This window comes from Chrysoperla carnea, chromosome 1, assembly GCF_905475395.1.
Source record: "Chrysoperla carnea chromosome 1, inChrCarn1.1, whole genome shotgun sequence".
NCBI lineage: Eukaryota > Metazoa > Arthropoda > Insecta > Neuroptera > Chrysopidae > Chrysoperla > Chrysoperla carnea.
This window is the reverse complement of record NC_058337.1, coordinates 77057296-77080282: the sequence shown is the minus strand read 5'-3', so window position 1 is coordinate 77080282 and position 22987 is coordinate 77057296. Positions and strand designations below refer to the sequence as shown.

The following is a 22987-nucleotide window of genomic DNA, read 5'->3' as shown; positions in this document are numbered from 1 at the left end:
TAAATAATAATTTTATATTTCCATACTTTTTATAGGGTCAAAAATATTTATTTTAAGAAAATATAGTTTTTATTAAACTTTTAATTATGTACTATTAAAAAATTGTTTAGTGAAAAACAAGAAGTATGTGGCCATAAAATATAAAATATAGGTATTTAAATACTCGGAATATATTAATAAATGGTTTATTCTTAAATGATTTGTGTTGCGTTCAGAGGTAAATATCGTATAGTGCATTGAGAAATTTATTGTAAGTTCAAAACTTATTCTGTCTAGATATTATTTAGTTTAAAAAATAGCAACATTACATTTAAAAAAAATAATATTTTGTGTTTTCTTTACAGATAGTATAAAAACTTTTCTGGACAATTTTGGAACAACAAATTTTTGTTGAATGGTAGAAAACTAAAAAATTAAGCTCCTCGTTTTTAGAACTACCATTCCAGACCGGGAATACGTAAAAATATCTATATAACGAAAGTTATCGAAGAGAAAATGGCTATTATTTATTAACACAAACAATTTTTAAAGAACAAATATGTTCAAAACTTAAAATAAACCGTAATTATAAATTTTTAAACCCAAAATCCAAATTTCTCGTTTGTTGTAGATGGTGTATATTAAAAATAGACCTACGCTTTAAAATAATTTTTTGTAGTTAAAATTAGTTATAGTTAAAATTAGTTAATAAGTTTTGTAGTTAAAATTAGTTAATAAGTTTTCGTTATATGTATATTCTCGCGCATGTTCTCGATTTGGGATGGTAATTCTAAAATTTTAAACTAGGTGCTTATTTTTTCACGTTTTTCTACGTTCTAGCATAAAAATTGTTTCTTGTTTCAAATTAGTCCAGAAATTTTTTTGTTTTCATGTCCATTAACTGGTCTATTAAACAATTTTTTTCGATGAATCAAGTAGGTAATTATTGAACTGATTTTTTTTAATAGTTTTTTAATTTTATTGAAAAGTTTTAATTGTAATTTAAAAAAAATTAAAAGAGATTGGGCATATATAACACTTAATAATAATCGTTTTTATTTTTTTTTGTTATTTTTACAATATTTACATTTCGAATTGAATTTAGCTGAATAGATAATAAATAGCTGTATTCAAAGAAATTATCATACGGCTGATCTGATTAGACGTATCAATTACTTGGTATCGGTAGCATTTTTGAAGGGTTCAAATGCCCTCGAAAGATGGTATTCGAAAAAAGTGAACAAATACATATAAGTTTTTAGCGAAATCTGTGCCAGGCTTATTGAGCCACGGTGTCATCATTTTTATTTTCCAAACAACATGGAAAAGGTTTTGAATGGATCTCAAAAGATTTTAAGAATACATTTGAACGACTTAATCAGCATTTTTTGAGCTACTGAGACCAATATTTGAAGATCATGATCTAACCTAGATGCGAGATTTTCACCCGGCGATTGCAGGGGTAGCCCATTCTATGATATTTCCAGTCTTTCATGGATTTGCTAAATTCGGGCTAAGCTCTCCTGGCTATTATACAGTTATCGACGTCATTTTGATGCGAGGCTAATTTTTGCGTGTCTCAAGTACCTTCAAATATTTGTAAAATAATTTTTTGCGACATTATCAATGATTTGATTATTCTTTAGTTCTTTATCAATACACTCTTTACAATTTTTTACTATTATATTTTTGAAACGTTTTTATGATATTCAAACAAAATAAATGGACCTAAAAATCCAAACAAACAGCTTTTTTTGAAATAATACACCATCGACATTCAATGTAAAATTTCAATTTGAATGTTGTTTTAATTAGTTTCGGATACGTCAGTTTAATAAGAGACTATCGTCAAAAATTATTTAAGTATAAATTTTTTGGAACATTTTAAAATTCTAATTTTGCATATTTATGATTAAAATTCTTTAAACTTAGCAGACAGACTTAATTTTGCGTAAATAATCCTGAAAAACACACCTTTAGTTGCATTTTATTATTCGTAACACGATTTAGTACCTGTTTTAATAATTTGCTATAATTCCCGATGATTATAAAATGCAAATAAATATTATATAATAATTCAAGACACGTTCAATAAAAAGACAAGAAATTTTAATTTTATTAATAAATAAATGTAAATTTAAGGATAAATAATTCTTAATTAATGTAAATTACAAATAATTTATGTCTTACATTTTATACAAAGATTCATAAGATTCGAAAGATATTAAACTATAAAACAAATAATAATAATTTATTTTAATTTTTTTATTTATTTTGTTTTCAGATATTATTTTTTGAAAAAAAATGTCAATTGGACATCATCAAATTTAAAGCATAATGTGAGTATTATTTATTTATTCTTTGAATTAAAAAATAAAGGTATGAATAGGGTAAAACTGGTAATATGAGTTTCGTTCCCTACCGCCAATGTATTATTAAGTTCTTTCAGAATAGGTTTGGATGTAAGAATCCCTTGAGTAACCTTCGATAATTTCTTTCTCTCCTCTAATTGCCTTACCCTTTACACTTTTACACTTATCCTTTCGATGGGTGTCTTTCGATATTATTTTTTTATTTGTTTACCCGAAATAACTTGATCATACACGCTCATACATCCTTAAGAACCTAGCTTCCAAACATAACAACTTGGTACAAAACAAGTTTAGTTAAATCAATTTATTTTGACGTGAGTCTATATCAGCGCGTTTTACAGACCTTATAAAGACACTTTTTATATTCAAAATGAATTAATTCAAAAAATTTTATCAATTTTTTACATAGGTTGTCCAATTGATTTTCTCTTTTTACGAAAATACACTATTTAACCTTCAACCAAACATTTCATAAAATCAAAATAAATATAAACAATTATATTAAACTTAAATAAATATGCAAACTAATTATACAGTTTGGCAAGGATCTTATTAGCCATTTAAAGTATATGAAGTATGAAGAGTTCTTATGGGTGTTCTTATGTATAAAACAAAGAAGGAATATACCACTTGTGATACACGCTATATCGCGCAGGTTTACAACTTCAAGTAATTTACAAGCAATGAGACAGACCTGCTGTGTTCATGCATACACATACTCAACTTCAGATTAAATGATATGATTACGCGCGTATCACACACAATACATTTTCTGAAGACTCGTTCTTTGTTTTATACATAAGAACGTCCATAAAAACTTTTCTTACTCCATATATTTAAAATCGCAAACGAGATGGTTGCCAAACTGTATACAAATTTATCTGTTAAGATATGTGCATATGTGCAGAGATAAAAGAGTGCAAAAGAGAACAGTGAGAGTGTCCATCGGTAAGAGAAAGACCGCTGCCGAGCACGGGTTCATTTCCTCTATGGTGACGTCATCATATTATACAAAGAGGTATAGTAGCTTCGGCATCGTTTTCTGTTTTACCTGCGGACACTCTCAATTATGGCTAGCATAGGCACTCACACTCTATTCTTATAATATCTCCTTCAACGGTGCATTTAAATGCTCTTTCAACAGTGCATTTAAATAATATTTGGATAAAAGATAATAAGATAATATTGTTAGTTTTTTACTATTTGCTAATGAACATTTCTTCCAGGTTAAATCAAAACTTTGATAATAAATGTTATAATGAAATACAATAAGTAAAAAATACATACAACCACCTCAAGGGTTAAATTCGACACTTTAGTTTCCTTCGTACGAGTGAACAACAAACATATGGCATGATATATTAAAAAAAAAAAAAGATATTTACAAGAGTATACCTATAGTGAGCTTTTTTATGTTACTTAACTTTATTTATTTAGAGAATTTTTGTTTAAGAGTTAAGAAGAAAATGCTACTCCGTTTTAATAACAAAATAACTACACTTAATTTATATTGTAAATATAGTTAGCTAAACGTAATTTGTGTAAATAAGAAGATGTTCGAGGTCACGTTCTGATTTTAATCACTTTAAATTGGTACTGTAAACATTTAATTCCAATGAATGGTTTTTTTAAAATACAATTTAATTTGTATAGAATGATAAATAATCTTTCCATGCTATTTTTTTTATTGATTATTTATTAGTCAATATTAAAACTATGTATTTAATGCTGCAACTGTTATCCCTTATGAAGAAAAATATTACATTCCTACGTTATTATACCAGATTTTATTAAAATTGACTACATCAATATTGATATACAGTCAAATATAATCATACGGGGTGCTTTGTTATTGATAGCAGAAAATTATACCAGTAAATGAAGCTTATCAAGACAAATGGAAAAGCTCTACACCAAATTTCGATGTGAGTTCTAATTCGGGAGATGTGATTATGTGACAAATAGAATTATTTATGCATTCACAGACCAACGAAGCTAAATAAAATACTAAAAAACTATTTTGTTGTATTTATCAAATAATTTCACTAATACAGCGATATTTAGATGTGGGAGGTATCAACGTACGGAGGGGATTAATGATGCATTAATCGTAAATATGCTAAATTCATAATTCGGTTAATAGTGTTAAAATTATTCTAAACTTGTTACCAAGGAATTTTTGGGGTCGCTGAACACGAATATCGCGACAGAAGTGGTCTCCGAGGTACCTGATACCCGATTCTTCAGCGATCCCAAAATCCCCCGAGTAACGAGTTTGGATCGATTATATAACGAATTTCTCGAAAACTCTAGGAGACGTTACAAGTTTTGAATCATTTTCAACACTATTAACCGAATTATGATTTCCGTATATTTACGATTAAATTTAAATGCAATTATAAAATGCAATTTAGGTCACAAAATTTCCTGACTCTCTAAAGAATCGAATGCAGAAAACCGCACTGAAATCCGTCTAACTGTTCAAATTTTTTGAACTTTGACTGTTTTTAGTGTTTTGTTTCCACGACTATTAGGTGGTTTAATAAATGGTCCACGTCTCCGTATATATACTTTATCTATTATTTTACATAAAAGGAAGCTGCCTAGTAGTTCACTAACCCAAATATTCAATGAAATAAAAAGTAATTAAATTTTTTGTTAACATATATCTATTAAAAACGTAAGTTAATGAAATGTATGCATTAAGTACGGTGTTTTAGATACTAATCTTTGTATGCTGATGATAAATAAACTTCAATAAAAAGCACATGCATATTTAAGTAAATAAAATTAAAATGTTAGGATAAAAAACTTGAATATTATATATACCTTTATACATCTAATAAAAGTTGACTATTTATTTAAGTTAAAAATGTTCACAAACAGAGTTCGGTTCTGTTAATATACGTCGTACCGCTTAAAAATACTAATATTTATCATCATTGTATAAACAAATATTCACTACCCTAATTTATTATTATAAAATTATCAAAATGAAATTATATTAATTAAATTGTTTAATATTAATTATAACTACAGTGATGTTCCAATTTATTTCATATTTCAAGGATTTCATGCTCTGTAGTTTCCTCTCATTCCTCTCTAAATACTTTCCTATCCTCACATCAATAAAAAAAAAATACTAGTTACAAGAAAATATGTTCTTATCATAGGTTTCGGAACACCATATTGGAAGACCATAACTCCTCGAAAAAAATGGCTGATAAAAGTTTTGTTTTTCTAAAAATACCGTTTTACTTCAAATTGAATAAAAAGTTTGAAAATCCGCAATGGTGGCTGAAAAATTCAGTTTTTAGACAAAAATATCCATTTTTGCAAATAACACCAAATTTGCAATTCAATTACGTACAAGATGAACCTTGTTAGATCAAAATCGGTTCATTATCAAAAAAATTAGTTAGTCCTGGACTAATTATTGTTTTTGCACATGAAGTATTCATAGATACTATCAAATTATGATTGGATGTACCGTAAAATAAACATGACAGTCATTACATGCTCTCTTTGACTGTACCTATATTTTAAAAAGAAATTTAATACTACAAACTACGTAAATAAATGGAAAATATGATTAATAATTAATTATCTTTTTAAATAATAATTTATTGTACAATTCCATTTATCCATTTAAACACTCCAAGTGTTTTTCCTGCACAGAGTGTTTCAGTGAAAGATAAGAATCGTGTACCAAACCAATCACTAAAATAAAATAAAGTTGAAGTCTAGCGGCAATTAAAATTTCGACTTGAAATATTTAGGATCTTCATAATTTTTCTCATAGAAAAAATAAAATAATGAGAAAAAAAAATTAAAAAAAAAAAAAAAATCCGGTTTTGCGGAGCGACCCTTTAAAAAATTTTTGGAGGGGGCTCTTAAAACAAGATAAACTAACATATTTTCATAGGAGACTTCGAAAAAATATTCGTTTTTTTGGGACACCCTAGTGTAGATCCACCATCGTGTGCCTTTGTCAATGAATACACTTGTTGCACATTATAGTGAACCAGCACTAAAAGTTTCAGTTTTTATTTTCATGACTCGTAATACCACTTTTACCCTCTGAAATTAATAACCTATAAAACAATTATTCAATAAAATAATCATTAGTTTTTAATATTTATTTATTCATTTATAGGACATCTAAAGATGATAATAATACTTCTACCACAACAACAACCCCATCAATAAATACCCCATCATCAGTAGTAAATACCACAATAGCAACACAACAATTATTATTTTTAGAACCAGAATTATGTTTCCTTGAATATGATAATGGTACATTATATCAAACAAATGTAACAAATGATTGTTTACCAGATCATGACTTATATGATGTAGAACTAGGACCAATATTATTTTTATCACTATTATATGGTTCAATAGCAATTATATCAGTGATTGGTAATACATTAGTCATATGGATTATAAAAACTTCAAGACAAATGCAAAATGTTACAAATTTTTTTATTGCAAATTTAGCATTTGCTGATATATTAATCGGTATGTTTACAACACCGTTTGAGGTAAGTTATATTTTTAACCCCGGAACTAAAAAACAGGAGTGCTATGTGTGTGTGTCTGTCGGTCTGTCTATCTATGGCATCGTAGCGCCCAAACGGATGAACCGATTTTGATTTTTTTGTTTTCGTTTGAAAGGAAATTTTATAGAGAGTGTTCTTAGCTATGCGAGCTTAGGATTCCGTACCAGAAAAAACTAAAAAATTGGCTATGATCTTTAAAATTGGTTCAGTTTAGAAAAAGTTTAAAGGAAAAAAGTAATTTAATGAAGAGAGTTTTCTTAGATATGTTTCAATTTCGAGTTTAGGGTTCCGTACTCGAAAAATTTGTCGGGGATTTTTTAAATTTTATAAATATCACTTGTTAACAATGGCAGCGCTAGGCCAAACGTAAACGTCGCCGACATATCAGTGTTGCAAGGTCTCTTGAATTTTCCAATCGAAATAAAAGCGTTATTAGGTTAAATGAACTGAATTATACACTATTGAAATGAATTAATATGTATACAGAGTGATCCATTATTGACTGTAAAACTATAGCCTCCCGAAAAAGCTAAGAAAAAAAAGAAGAAAATATTATTTTCTAAATTTTGGTCTGAGGCCTAATTTTCGAGATAATTATCCTACTCTTATTGTAATCAATTAATAAAAAATACATTCCTGAAATTCAAATTCATCCAATAAAACACCACTGAGGATGTGTTTTATCATAATGGAAGGAGTTTCTAAATGCAAAATTATTACAAAAAACTAGCCAAAAAACTCTATTTGGCTATTTACATCATTATAAAAATAACCCAAAAACCGAGTATTAAAAAATTGAAAAAATGATTTCTTTTAAATGTTATCCCCCTACTACCTGGTGAATTCCAAAAAATCCTACAATGACAAAACAAAAACTTATGTCCTTTCGATTGGTTACGGGCCCAAACAAGTAGGTTTGCCGTGATATTCAATTTATAGACGCATCTTTGTAAGGGTTAGGGAAACTTTGCAAACGGCAACTTTTTTCATTTTCAGTTTTCGCTGGATATTATAGTTAACCGATAGTTTAATATTCACGACTAAATAAATGTATAACTAACTTGATAATAAATAACTTATTGAATTAGTTTTCATTTATTATTGGATTAATTTAGTTTTAATTAATCTTCTTTAACGACATGGCCTTTAACACATACAGGGAACTAGTAAAATATTAGCCAATTAAATATATAGGAAGCAGGTAAATTCTTGCAAGAGTGCAGGATTTAATTCATGTCTAAAGGATACCTGTAAATCTCCAAAAACTGCCTCTCTCGATTTGCCTATATACTTAGCAATAACAGCTTAGATAAAGGTTAATCGAAGGAATCGTCCGGAATTATCAAAAATCAGCAGCTTGGAACTAACTTTTAATTATTAATTAACTTTTTTTTAATTATTAATTTTTTGATTTATTTTATTTCAGTTTCAAGCAGCACTATTACAAAAATGGAATTTACCACACTTTATGTGTGCATTTTGCCCATTTATACAAATTTTATCTGTGAATGTAAGTGTATTTACATTAGCTGCAATTGCAATCGATCGATATCGTGCAATATTATCTCCGTTTAAGTAAGTATTAATAATCGATTATAGTAATATTTTAACACTTTTTTTTAGGATTTGTTAAAACCGTGTGAAAAATGTGTATATTTATAAATTATTCTTATTCAACAGTAACAAAAATTTTGTATAAACAAATAATAAAATATTTTTATTTTTAGACAAAAACCTTCAAAACAATTAGCGAAATTAATTATATTAAGTATATGGATTGTTTCATTAATTTTAGCTACACCGTTCGCTTATGCATTACGTGTAACTATATCAAAATATAAAGATGGTAATTCATTACGTTTATTGTTTATTTATTGTTATAAAATACCATACCCAAAAGACAATAGGTATAGTTTGAAAATGAGATCGAAATGTAAATCTTCTCTCATGGCAAGATTTTGTCACCCACCTGCTTACCAAAATAATAAAATTTCATCAATTTTTGTATTATATAAATTCGTATTTTGGCTACCAAGTAGTTATCATCACTATGAATTAGCAAATCGTACAAAAATTGATCTTGAAGAAATTGGGGCAAAAGTCGAAATTTGTATCGAAATATGCTAGAGATCTCATTGATGATCTTTTTTTTTGATAAAATTTAGATGTGATAGAGCAAAATTCGATTTTTTTGATAGCACAGGCAAATTTGATCCAATCTCATTAGAATTTTTTTGAAACCTACTAATTTTGGATTCTAATCACGTCATACAGTTGAAAAATTCAATTTTTTTGATAACACAGGCAAATTTAATCCGATCTTTTTGGAATTTTTTTGAAAACCCACTAATTTTGTGTCATTTTTTTCAGCTGTGATGTCAATTTTTCGCTAGCTATCAGTTATGTACTTAATTCCGGAACCAAGACTCCACATTCTTGAAACTTATATGAGCTAGGATAATTTGAAACACAAATTTGAAAAGTATGGCCCAAATTTAGTAGGATTACATACTTGGTTTATCAAAATTGGATAAAATTTAGATGTGATAGAGCAAAATTAAATTTTTTGGATTCTAATGACGTCATAAAGTAGAAAAATTCGATTTTTTTGATAACACAGGCAAATTTTATCTGATATTATTGGAATTTTTTTGGTTCATTCTTTTCAGTTGTGGTGTCAATTTTGCGCTTGCTATCACTAATGTGCCTAATTTCGGGACCAGGGCTACACATTCTTGAAACCTATTAGGTTATTTGGCTATTTAAACCAAGCTAGGTTAATTTAATTAACACAAATTTTAAAAAGTATGACCCAAATTTATTAGGATTACATACTTGATTTATCAAATTTGCCAAATTGGTACTTTTTGATACCTTTTAATTAACAGCGAATATATTAATAATAATTACAATTTTAATCCATTTTTGTTTGTATTACTCTGTATTATTTACTTTATTTATTATCAACAAAATTTCGATTTTGGTTCCTTATGCGAAATACCCCAGTATCATTTAGGAGAGTAATGAGTTCCTGGTTTTGCTCGGAAACGTAGAGAGAAATCAATACTTTAATTTGATTCTCTATCATTTGAATATATTTAAAAAGTTTATCAATTAAATGTACAGACTCTTTAAGGTAAAATGACACGATTATCGCAACTCTTTTATTGACTACTATCAGTATACAAATTTTCATCAAAATCGTTAGAGCAGACTCCGATATGTATAAGGCGTAATCTAATATCACCGCGCTATGTACCCTCGTTACGACTCTAGCAATAATAATGAAATATATTATTTATTTGATCGAAATCTAAATCTAAACCATCATCGGATCCACTTAAACACACATACAAAATTTCATCGAAATCGTTCAGTCCGTTTAGGAGTACAGTGACTAACATCTTCACACTCGAAATATATATGTATAATAGATACTTATTTTAAACAATTTTTGATCTTTGAAACTTATACAAAAACATCAGTATAAAAAATATTAAATAATATTTATAAATAATGGTTTTATTCCATGGTAAACATTTTCATGTAAATTTAGCATTAAATCTTGAAAATTTGAACGAAATTTTTTTATCTCATTTTCTGGGAATACCATGAAAAATTTCTTAATTCTGAACAGTAGCTAAACAGTATGTAAGTTATTAACTTTTGTATAAAGAATTTTTTTAGCTAAGTCCTTGATTGTGAGATATATATTAAGCTGTCTATGTTAAAGAAACTGTTTTTAAAAGGGGTTGTTCCGCATCCTAGGGAAATTTTTCATAGACACCATCGTGATTATTTTCGATGCTTTTTATTTTCTATAAGAATTTATATTTTATCTAAACTGTACCATTTTTACAAACATAATATTTTTAAATATTTATTATTAAGAATGTGTTATTATATTTATTATTAAAAAAATATTTTCTTTGTACCAATTATTTTTGTCCCGGCCAGAATTATTTATTTAAAATATTGTGATACGATGAAGTCATAATTAAATAATATTTATTATTTTGTAGGTAATAACATAGTGGCAGTACCATTTTGTAATAATGTAAATTTAAATGAAGATGAAATGAAATTATATCGCAATATTTTGGTAGTATTACAATATGTAATACCATTTAGTATAATATCATTTGCTTATATACGTATTGCCATATTTTTATGGGGTTCACATGTACCAGGCAATGCACAAGATAGTCGTGATGCAACCATCTTACGTAATAAGAAAAAGGTATTCAATTTTTTATTTAATTACTAGTGAAAACAAACAATTGACTGAGTGAATTGTTGAAATACCATTTATAGACGTGTTGATTACGAAATCGTTTGTATTTTCACGTCATGCCACTAAAGGGAGATAGCCAGGCATACATACATGTCACACAGACATGATTAGTATTTCCATATAATACTGTACAATATACGAACCTAGTTTGGGCCCTCAAAGGTAAACAGTGATGTTTTCAAAAAAAAATTTCAAACAAACGTTGTTTATTTTTTTATAAGAAACATTTCTTATATTTTAACTTGTGTTCTATCTCTAACGGTTTACAAGATCCAATTGACTACTGACTACTGACCCAAGACCCAATTGACCTTTGTTGCTCATTTACGAAGTCGACCTCACTTTTTACGATCTGAGCACGCTGTAAAAATTTCAACTTGATATCTTTTTTCGTTTTTGGGTTATCGTGATGACAGACAGACAGGCGGACAACCGGAAATGGGCTAATTAGCTGATTTTATGAAAACCTATACCAAAGTTATGTTCATAGCATCAATATTTTTAAGCGTTACAAACTTGGGACTAAACTTAGTATACCTTGATTATACCATCTATATGATATATTTCATATAGATGGTATAATCAGTGTTACGTTTATATTTATAAGTAGAATAAAAAGAGATAGATTTATACCATATAACACGGTAAACCATTTTAAGCTTTACCCGGGCACCCGGGCTTTTTATACCAAGGCATGCTAAGTTTAGTCCCGAGTTTGTAACACTTAAAAATATTGATGCTATAATCAAAATTTTGGTATAAGTGTTCATAAAATCACCTAGTTTGTCCATTTCCGGTTTCTGTCTGTCTGTCGTCTGTTCGTCTGTCATCACGATAACTCAAAAACGAAAAGAGATATCAAGCTGAAATTTTTTAGGACCACTATAAAAATTGTTACTTGTTAACCGTTAGAGATAGAAGAAAACTTTAAATGTAAAAAATGTTCCTTATAAAAAAATAAACAACTTTTGTTTGAAACATTTTTTCGTAAACATCACTGTTTACCCGTGAAAGCGCAAATTGTATAGTATGTATTATATGGGAATATCAGTTATGTATGTGTGACATGTATGTATGTGTAATGTAACAGTTAACTCAGTTAATTGTTTGTTTTCACTTGTTAATATTGAAATCAAACGTTTACAGGGCAATAATATAAAGGCATAATATAAATGTAGTGATGATACTTGTATATAGAAGTTATATGAATATTCTACATCAGCTATTATTTAAATATATAATGAGATTTATTTTTCTTTTAGGTAATAAAAATGTTAGTGATTGTCGTCGTTACATTTGGACTATGTTGGTTCCCTTTACAGTTTTACAATGTAATTGCACATCTTTGCCCAGAAATTAATGAGTATGTATACATATATTCTTTATTTGACATAAAAAAATCATGCTACTACTGGCTTTATTTTCTCCTATTCGAACACATTCAGGACATCTAAAGCAGTGTATATTTTGAGCTGAATAAGTTCATTTCTTTCTACACCTGCATTCCCAAGACGCTCTTCTATCAAATCTTTAGTTATTTCAATCGCGTCATACATGGCGCACCCTCTACTTTCTTACTGTCCCATCTAAACTCATACATACGAAAACTTGCAATCACATACCTTTCACTCCTCTCACTTATACTCAGATATCTTGCTCCTTGCTATTTAACCGTAAAATGACAAACCTAGGCTTAAATTATCTCGCATTCTGAACGGTCAAAATTTCTGAAACCTTGAGATTTAATAGTAAGCCCTATTCTTAATCTGTGACCATGCTGGAAATACCTTAAGTGAATTTTTCACTACAAAACAGAGTTTAATATTCCTGTTATGGTTTACCTAAAATTGAACTAAATAAATTTATGTTTGAATGCTGGTCAATATAATTGGATTGTAGCTGCAGTACGCACATAAGAGTCTCTAAGTATCAATAGTACTTTTTTGTGCTAAACAAGATACAAATAACTGAATTTGAATTTTATACTTGAAATTTGTGAAGCTGTGAGCATAAACGGAATGCAAACAAGATTTGTATTATTATGAACCTTTAGGTTCATTAACTTAGTAATTACAGTGCAATTAATTAATTAATTTTTAAACAAATTGTTTTTTACAGATATCATTATATAAATATAATTTGGTTTTGTTGTGATTGGTTAGCAATGAGTAATAGCTGCTACAATCCGTTTATTTATGGTATTTATAATGTAAGTCTTCCATATTCAGAGGGTTTTACTTGTCGAACGCATACACAACGGGTATTACTATAATTACTTTTTTACTTTTAAGTGATAAAAGTTAATTTTTGGCTGAAACTTTTCATATCAGAGCCCGTTTAATATGTTTGAATGTGGAAAAAATGTGTTTTCTTCAAATAATAATTATTACGGGTTGTTTTCCACAGTCAAACATAAAAAAAAAAAATGATTTCAAAATCTTAAAAATCAAAATTTATCATCGTACACTTTATGGAATATATAGAGATAAGGAACACAATGTCTGTGTTAAACAAGTGACCCTAAAATTGCATTAAATTCAGATGGCATCATAGACATCGGAAAAGTAGGAACGTCGGATAAAGTTTTATAATACATTTGTATTATAAAATAAGCTCTTACTCTCTGGTACAACTACACTCCGTCCCTTCTGTTCCTTTGTTCATGATATACATATCCTTTGCTCCTGTGCTACACTAACGCCATTATAGCCCTTTTACTTAATGCCAATTTGTGCACACTTTTTAATTCAAAAGCCATATGAGATTGTGTTTCTAATCTCTACATTTCCAAGTATGCATATTTAAAATTAAAAGAAGAAAGGAAAGCACAACTGTCAGCATGCGTTGGGTTGAGGAAAATTTCCGATTTATATAGATGTACAGACATAAAATTCTAAACTAACAATATGGCAGTTCTTTATGCTGAATTTTCCTTCAGGAGATTTTGGAATCATTCGACTGGTTTCGATAATCTTCGGGAAACACAAAGTTTGTTGCATTTTGCTCTCTCGAAAATATCATTATGTTTTTATTTAAATTATTGGAAATGAAATATAGCTATTTCCATTTAATACCTATTTCTAAATTCTTTTGATAATGTAGACATTCTTTTAGAGTTATTTTGAAAATAATGTTTTTATAATTAAGTGGTTCCAAAAGTAGAAAAGTTGTTACCATCATGACTAATGCGCGATTTGTGGTATTTATTCAAGACTGAAATAGAAATCAGAAATTGTTGAATTTCTTTTTAGTAAATCCGTATACCTAATCGTTGAAAAGAAATTTCTCGAATATTTCTTCTTGATCATAATTAACCTTGATTATTGAAATTAAGTTCTTTCAAATTATTGCATAAATATATCATACAATCTCATCTGAGTTAATAAGTTCTGTATGGCGGTATGCACTCGAAGGTTTTAGTTTCAATCTTTAAGTAGATGCATAAAATTTAGTATTGTGTATTTTCTGTTATAGGAAAAATTTAAAAAAGAATTTCAACGTCGCATAAAATTGCATAAGGATTCATCAAATCGTAAATCCTTTATGACACCAGTTTCATCATTTAAAAATAAATCATCTGCACAGCATACAATGGTTACATCAACAGCAACGAATTCTGTATTTTATTATTCAATACCACAAGCTGTTATAAATATTGAATGTACTGAAAAATTATAAAAAGACGAATAAAGTTTGCTTTAAATTATATTTATATATTTAATACCCATAGAAGTAACTTTAATACCTAGAAATAAGTAATTATTTAAATAAAATGTATAGAGATACTTTTTACTTTTATAAATTTCAAAATAATTCAAAAATAAAAATTAATTTTCCCTCATTTTATTGTATTATTGCGTTAGCATAATAAAACATATAGTCATTAAACATGTTTAGGGCGTAGGTCTGAGAAAAGCTCATGAAATACGTAGGCCAGTATGTACATTTATTTTTTTATGAATATAATAGGGGAGAATAGTACTGGCCTACAAAAATATTGGACCGTTTGGTGTGACCTCCACCCACAACATGTCGGAAAAACGGGTTTATGGAAATTTATGAACAACCGGCTTATTTTTACACAATTTTTTAATAAATTAAGTAAAATTAAATGTACATACTGGCCTACATATTGCATGAGCCGTTTTCTCAGACCTACGTCAATTTAACGACTATATGTTTTATTATGCTAACGCCCCAATTTCCAAAGTTTTGGAAAATAAAAACGTTGTAGGTTACACTGAAATGAAATCACTCACGAAGTTTCGTGATTGTGTTCGTCATGAAGTCATACCCCCCCCTCCGGCTGTACTGTTCACTATAATAGTGTATCCATAGAAATTTGAATGTCTGTATTTTTGTGACAGATTACGGTAAAGTTTGACTAAATGATGTTTTTTTTTGTATTTGACAATAATATTTACAATATTAAATTTTTACTTAAACTGTTTAATTTATACTGCAAATATTAAAAATTAATGAACATGGGGAAATTAACAAAAGAGGAGAAGAAAGCTTTAAAAGAAGCTAAAAAGCAACAAAGATTATTTGAAGCCGAAATGGCGCGACGTCAAAGAGAAATGGTATGGCAATAGCACAATTAAAAAGCTGGGATGCGTGGAAAAGTTGGGAAATAGCACCGATTTTAATGAAACTTTTTGTAACTTGTTTATAGGACCGCAAGGAATATTCAGCCAATTTAACCTAGTTATAGGAGGGCATAGCACGTTACAAAAACTTTTATTAAAATCGGTGCAGTTTCCCAACTCTTCCACTATCGACACTTTTTTCTGGCTTATTCACTGTATACAAGTTATTAATATCCATCTAACGGCAATATCTGATTCAGGTTCGCTCCCACAAACGATAACTTTCGAAAGTAATGTCATATTAATATTTACCTTAATCTTGAAACTAATCCAAATTTCTTTTTAAATAATTTTATTGGTAGTACTATGTTATTTCACCCAATTTCTATCATTTAGAAAATTGTATTTCATTAATTCGTTTGTAAATTCTACGTAAATAATTAAAACTTCAACACTTCTAACAGGATCATTTGGAACGAGAGTTAGGCTTTACTAGACGTAGTCAACAATTAATGAATAAAAAATTTCGTGATGAACTAATGAAAATTGCAATTAAGAAATTTCGAGAAAATGCAGAAGTAAGTGAAATTCTAAAGCAAATCTTTTGACCATGCATATATATATACAAAATAAAGATTATTTAATTTTTATAGACAGCATGGGCACAGTTTAATAAAGCGATTGATTGTAAAGATTATGCAATTAGTTTGAAATTAGAAGAAGTTGATCAATCGAGCGAACAACATATGACAAATTTTACAGGACATGCGGAACAAATTGATAAATTTCTTCGTAAGTTGCACAATAAATATTTAAACAATATTAGATAGTTTTAATAAAGTTTAAGGTATTTAGAGCAATACTAAAAGTCTCCTTTTAAATCTGTTGCAATTATGTTTCTAATATTCCAACAGACTAAATCTATATATCAGCGAAATACCATTGATTGATTCATTGCGAGATCTCTGAAACTATGCACCCGATAAGCTTTTAATTTAGCATAGTCACTCACTCATTTTGTGTAGACGGTCACTAAGAACGGATGTATACAACTTTTACTCCCAAAGGGCTTAAGAGGGTAAGAGCTTTTTTTAATTTCATGTGATTTACAAAAGAAGATTCTAATTTTTAAGCAGTATGTTAGGAATGTCTCTTTATAAATCGAAAATCTGAAACTATATTTTATCGTTGTACAAAAAATTTGAAACAATAGTTTTAAAACTATATACATACAATTCTAATCGACAGAAAAGTTGGGGAGTTTTTTTACATATTTCTAAAGAAAGCACAGTATGAAAGATAAACTACTTAACCGATTTATAATTTCATGTATAGAAAGCTACATTATCAGCGAGTAAATAGACTGTTCAAAAATTAGGGTTCCACACTAAAATCAACGAAATTGTGATCAAAAGCGGGATAAGTCGTCGGCAAATGAAGTGAAGAATATCACAATAATCTTTGTATTTAAAATTGAAGTTGTCCAGCCCAGCGAGTGGTTAACAGCTAGTTTAAAATTAATTATACAAATAAAAATAAATAACTCATGACGCATCACTATTATAAATAGCTCAATAGTAGCGTACTCCAATGTATGGAAATATGGATGGTCGGTCATAAGGGATTTTGAAAAATTTTCTCTAAAAATTACAAACTATAAATTGCCGTTTTGTAGATTTATTGCAAGGTCGAATCGGTGATTTACGACAACAATATTCAGACGATTTACGTCATTTAACATCAATTAGTACAGAAATATTCAATCAAATCAAACAACATCAATTTGAGACTGATGAATATTTACGAAGAATGGTATATCAATTAGATGTTGGTGGGAAAAATCTAATAAAAAATTTAGATACTGAACATCAAAATAAAATGGATGTAGAAGATAATAAAGTAAGTTAAGGACAAATTGAAGCTTTTATTCAAGTCACAGGGATGTCATGTGCCGTCTATTTCTGTTTTTATCAGATTGATGCTGTACAGTAGAGTACAGAAGAGTATTCTGCATGAAATCCAACTGTGATCAGGAATCTATTCTTATCAGGATCTGAATTTAATCTTTATAGCAAAAATTTTGCTTGCTTGAATATACATAAATGGAACATGTATTTTAGATCTTTCATCGGTCACCATATTGAATTATTCCAACCAAACCAACGTCAGTTTCCTTTCGCTTAATTATTTGTTTTAATTGGCTTGATTTGGTTAAAGATATTTTTTGACGAATTTAATACTTTCATCTGCAGGCTAGCGAAGTTACTGAACACATCCATATAGACCTGGAGCGGAAAATGGACGTGTATTGGACTGCATATAAGGATACACTCAATGCATATGCTGCACACGTTGACGAACGTAAAAGCGAATACAAGCGGTTGATAGCACAAGATTCGAAAAACAGTGCACACATTTCGAAACAAATAGATAAAACTGCTTTCTTATTTGTAAGTGATTTTATATAATTTTTCTCATTTCTCCAAAATAAACGCCCTCAATAATAGATGAGAGATAGTAGACAGACACATTTTAACGTCTGTGTCCTGATTCGATTTCAATATGTATCTTTGAAAAAGTGCGAGAAAAGATGAAAAAATCCAAAATAAAAATTAAAATCGATTGATAAACATGAAAGATATAAGCAATTAAATAATATTTTTTTGCTAAAGAACTTTTGATATGTTGTCTCTATGGCAATTGCAGGTTATGACGTCACATAGTGTTTTTTCCTTTCTATTTGTATATTTAAATCCTTCATATTTTCGTAGTTATTGATGTTATCCAAAAATTGATTTCACACGATATTTTAGCTCGATAACGAATAAACGTCTTTTGAAGCAATAAAATAGTTTTACGACAAAAGCCCATTAGCAGGGTCAGATTCAGGATTCAAGAGAGTCTTTTATAAAATATATTAGTCCAAGAACATATCGTGTTGTCGTCGATATGAATGAAAAAGTTTACTTACTTGAATATGGCTCAAAAATTACACAGATGTCGTTAATATGATTCTCAGTTAATTGTTATAACTTTATTGTGTGTCTCTTTATCCAAATCCGCATTGCTCATAGAGGAGGAAGCGAGATGGATATACGACTCTTTACCTATCTCAGTTTCTCGAATAATAATGAGATAGAAAAAAAAGTTGTCTCTCTGTCTTACCTGTATTTTAGGTTGCCACTGGCTAGGATGTCACTACCTCACTCGTATGTTAAGTTAGAAGTCCGAGGAACCTCTCTAAGTCACCTTTTCCCTCAAAGAACTAAATTTCCAAATTAACCGTAAGAAGTAATTAGTAATTTAATAAAAAACTAGTGATTAATGACGGCTTTTCATATGTTGCCACAGAGCCAAGCAGGAATCTAATCCAAAACTTTAAAGTCTTCATATTCTTATATGTTTTCTCTTTTTAGCAAATGTTTAATATTTACTCTACGACTTTAATCTTTAACGTTTTAAGTTGAATTGGTTATACTATTTTTTTAAGGACCGTTTAAGGCGATTAAAAGAGCGTGCGATATTGGTGGAAGGAGAGCAAAGAGCTAAAGTTACAGATTTATCTAATGAACGTAAAATATATGCAGATACATTTGTATCATTACGGAATCGTTTAATAAAAGCTCGGCGAACTGACACTAATGCATTGACAATATTATCCGAAGAATGTAATACGACCATTGATGTAATATTTAATATTTTTTCCCAACAATTATTTCCTAGAAAAGTTATATTAGCCTTTTTTATTGCAAACAAGCTTTGACGCCCATTTCCATCCTTTTAATGTCATTGGATTGGGCTGATATAAAATAGCGTCAATAAACCACCAACTCAATCATGCATTGTAATCTTTTGTCTTTTGTTCTGAAAAAACAGCTCTTGAAACCTACAAAATGTTGAAAAAACAATAATTTTCCATGATGTTTCTTGGAAATTAATAGGTGAATGAAACAGAGGCATTGGTTACTCTATAACCAACTGAGCTACTAGGGATGGAAATTAGAAAAACTTTTCCTGATTTTCTGAAATTATATCCTCTTTTTTACCCACTAATAAGAAAATTTAATTTTTAAGTATTTAAGGAATTTATACAAAAAAGGTGAACATTTATTGAATGCAGCAACGGTTTGCCTAAAATTAGAAAAACAACAAGAAAAAGTTTTGCCATTTCGATATTATGAATACAATAAAGAACGTGCAAGCTTACAGGAAAATGAGTCACTAACACTAAAGGTAAATGAAATTTATTTTCGGTATTGCATAAGTAGCCCGTGCGCTAGTAACACCTGAATGTCGACAGTTTCCAAAAACCTGCCATTGACAAACGTTTTAGATTACGTTTTAGACAAGAGATTACTATCCCTTGTAAAAGAACGAAACTTTGGCTGAAGATAGCAATCTTTCAGGCCTTTAGCAGCTCATTTAGCGGGAGCCCTCAACTCAACCTAACATTGAGGGGTAGGGGGCTGTAAATTACCACTCGGTAACCTCTTGAAATTCATATAGAAAAGTTTGGTCTGATCTACAATATATGTTAAAACAAGGTTTTTGGCCTAGCTAACAAAATTCTGGAAGAAATCTGATATCTAAGCAAAATATTAGATGCGAACTAATTAATGTTTATGGATGATGTAATTTAAAGTGGAAATACTTATTAATAAAGTGATTATTCATCTTTTGTAGAGTAAATATTCCTTACCAGAAATGGAACAATTTTTCTCTCGTGTAGGACAAGTAAATATTGATCGTATAGCTTTACAAGAGGAACGTGAACATTTAAAGCGTGAAAATAGATTATTAAGAAAGAAGATTCAAGATTATTATGACAGTGCAGCATACGTGAATCCATATTTAGATCCTCCAAAGCCACGTCATAAATACAAAAAATGTCATGGGTTTCAATTATCACCAATTAATATAATCAATGCTGCTGATATTGTGAACAATTTATTATAATATATGCAAAAATAATTAAATAAAAAAATATTTTGTTTTATTCTTTTATATTTTATTCAATAATTGGGTAAATGTACCTTGCGGCCCATGGTCACACGTGTCTTAAAAGTATTCAAAAACTATTTAAACGTATAGCTAGCCGTGTCTGAGTATGGATATGGATGTGAGAGCGTCTCACTTTATAGAAAATTTCAAAATATGTAGATTTCAAAAATCATTTTCATAAAATGACTTTTTACCTCAAAAAAAATAATTTTAACTAAGCCCCCTATGAATTATTATTGTTATTTTTTAAAATTTCAGATAACAGCCCTGAAAAAAAATAGAGAAAAGAAAATTGTAAGCAGTTGAATCCCATCTCTAAAGTCATATTTTCCCTCATTAGATGCTCCTTCTTACTAGAGGTCTGTTATTGAAATGAGATTGACTTTTCAAGTTTTTGAAAACATTAATAGTCTAAGATCCCAATTAGGATCGACCTTCACCCATCTGTTTACCGGATGAAAGTTATTTTTTATGAAATATAAAATGTTAACAAATATCTCTGCAATGGGTTGCCTATAAAAATGTGGTCCAGACTACTTTTAGTGAAAATATCAAGAGTAAAATTTTTAGAAATTTTTCACTGACTTGCATATCTTACGAATTTTGATCTACTCGAAAGTAAAAGCCATAAAGAATATGCATTCGTTCACTATTATCGCATTTATACAAGTTGAAAATAGTAATTACGTGCATCTGTTAATTCATTGACTCGCATATCTAAATAAAGATAATTTTGTTACAATTACGGTGGCATATGATTGGCCACAAAATATTGGTCAAAAATAATGTTTACAAGCTTTCCAAGTTTTGATATTTATATTAAAAATGGTCTGGACCATATTTTTTAAGGCAACCCGTTACAGGAATATTTGTTAATATTTTACATTTCATAAAAAATAACTTTCATTCGGTAAACAGATGGGTGAAGGTCGACCCTAATTCGGATCTTGTACTATAAAATATGAAATATTTACATAAAAGAGCGGTAACGATACCAAAAGTACCTTCAAAACCACGAAAAGCCTGATATTTCGACATAAAAAGGAAGTAGGGAACCTGGGAAGTATATACTCCCAAAAGAAACTTTCTTCACAGTAACATTTACGAACTTTGAAGGAGGAATTGCGAACTTTGCAGCTGATTATTTCGCGATCTAATTGACCATAAATTTTCCGAAACTTCGGGATCAGACAGACAGACACACACATAGCGGTCAAACTAATAATACACCTTTTTTAAGTTCGGAGGTTAAAAATGCCCCCTTTTTTAATTAAATTAAAAAATAAATTTTTGTAATTCAGTTACGAATTATAATTATATTCATTTAATACCCATAGTAACCAAAATGAGTTTCAAAATATTATAGCATTTCCTAAATGAATTATAAAAAGTATTTTTTAGTTTAATTAAAAAAAAAGTATATTTTCATTTAAGTATTTAATTTTCATTTGCTTGTATTTTTATAACTGATAAGTTATATTTTTACCCGACTGCGTGACGCGAAGGAGTGGTAATGTGTTTATCAGTCTATATATGAGTTTCAAAATATTATGTATGCATGTATGTATGTTCCTATGTGCCTTAACCTTGCGAAGGTCACTGAAATTATAACTGCCATATTAAATAAAAATTCAATATGGCAGCCACCAAACGCCATATTGTGAAAAAATGAAAGATTCGACGAACTATTTTAAATTGTTAAGTGCACCATCGTTGAATAGCTATTAAATAGACAAATCCATTGACGTGAAAATCATTAATAAGCACATATATAAGCTGAGAATGAAAGCCGGCGAACAATGTTAAGTGTGGTATTCTTGAATAGGTATTTAAAAATCCTAACTAAAAAGTGTAAAATACAAAAATTAATTAAAATAATTAAAAAACTCACTGCATTAAATAAAAACTGAAATGAAAAAAACAAGTTCAATAGCTTACAAAGCGACTTTAACAGTCGGGACTCATTACTGGAAAGATTTTAGACGGTCTAGTTGTCAATGAAGCGCGAAAATTGAAGTCGCTATATAAATAAAGTACCGAACTATTTTTTTCTTTTCAGTTTTTATTTAACGCAGTTGGGTTCTTTAATAATTTTAATTAATTTTTTTATTGAGATTTTTTGTTATAGGTACTCTCTGTGGAAAAATAGAGATTTATCTAAAACTAAAAAAGAGTAATAAAACAATC

The 22987-nt window shown here is 28.9% G+C and overlaps 2 protein-coding genes across 2 annotated transcripts; both read left to right on the top strand.

Moving 5' to 3' along the window:
• The first annotated feature begins 854 nt into the window (after positions 1-854).
• LOC123291103 (RYamide receptor-like) lies at positions 855-14888 on the top strand. The gene is made up of 9 exons (XM_044871560.1): positions 855-914; positions 2264-2318; positions 6508-6898; positions 8343-8491; positions 8644-8762; positions 10939-11156; positions 12473-12573; positions 13329-13419; positions 14685-14888. Coding segments are annotated over exons 2-9 (1275 nt in total). The 5' UTR covers positions 855-914; positions 2264-2316.
• An 806-nt stretch (positions 14889-15694) lies between these two features.
• Positions 15695-20755, top strand: LOC123291094 (dynein regulatory complex subunit 2-like). The gene is made up of 8 exons (XM_044871550.1): positions 15695-15793; positions 16264-16377; positions 16453-16591; positions 17475-17698; positions 18052-18249; positions 19290-19484; positions 19874-20032; positions 20483-20755. The coding sequence occupies exons 1-8, from the start codon at positions 15695-15697 to the stop codon at positions 20753-20755; spliced, it is 1401 nt and encodes a 466-aa protein (XP_044727485.1).
• The last annotated feature ends 2232 nt before the right edge of the window (positions 20756-22987 follow it).

Excerpts from the sequence above, each read along its gene's own strand:
- LOC123291103 (XM_044871560.1), top strand. Across the intron at positions 8,763-10,938 it reads TATATCAAAATATAAAGATG|GTAATAACATAGTGGCAGTA; the intron begins GTAATTCATTAC and ends ATTATTTTGTAG. Across the intron at positions 13,420-14,684 it reads TTATTTATGGTATTTATAAT|GAAAAATTTAAAAAAGAATT; the intron begins GTAAGTCTTCCA and ends TTTCTGTTATAG.
- LOC123291094 (XM_044871550.1), top strand. The coding sequence starts at position 15,695 with ATGGGGAAATTAACAAAAGAGGAGAAGAAAGCTTTAAAAGAAGCTAAA. Across the intron at positions 16,378-16,452 it reads AATTTCGAGAAAATGCAGAA|ACAGCATGGGCACAGTTTAA; the intron begins GTAAGTGAAATT and ends TAATTTTTATAG. Across the intron at positions 20,033-20,482 it reads ATGAGTCACTAACACTAAAG|AGTAAATATTCCTTACCAGA; the intron begins GTAAATGAAATT and ends CATCTTTTGTAG.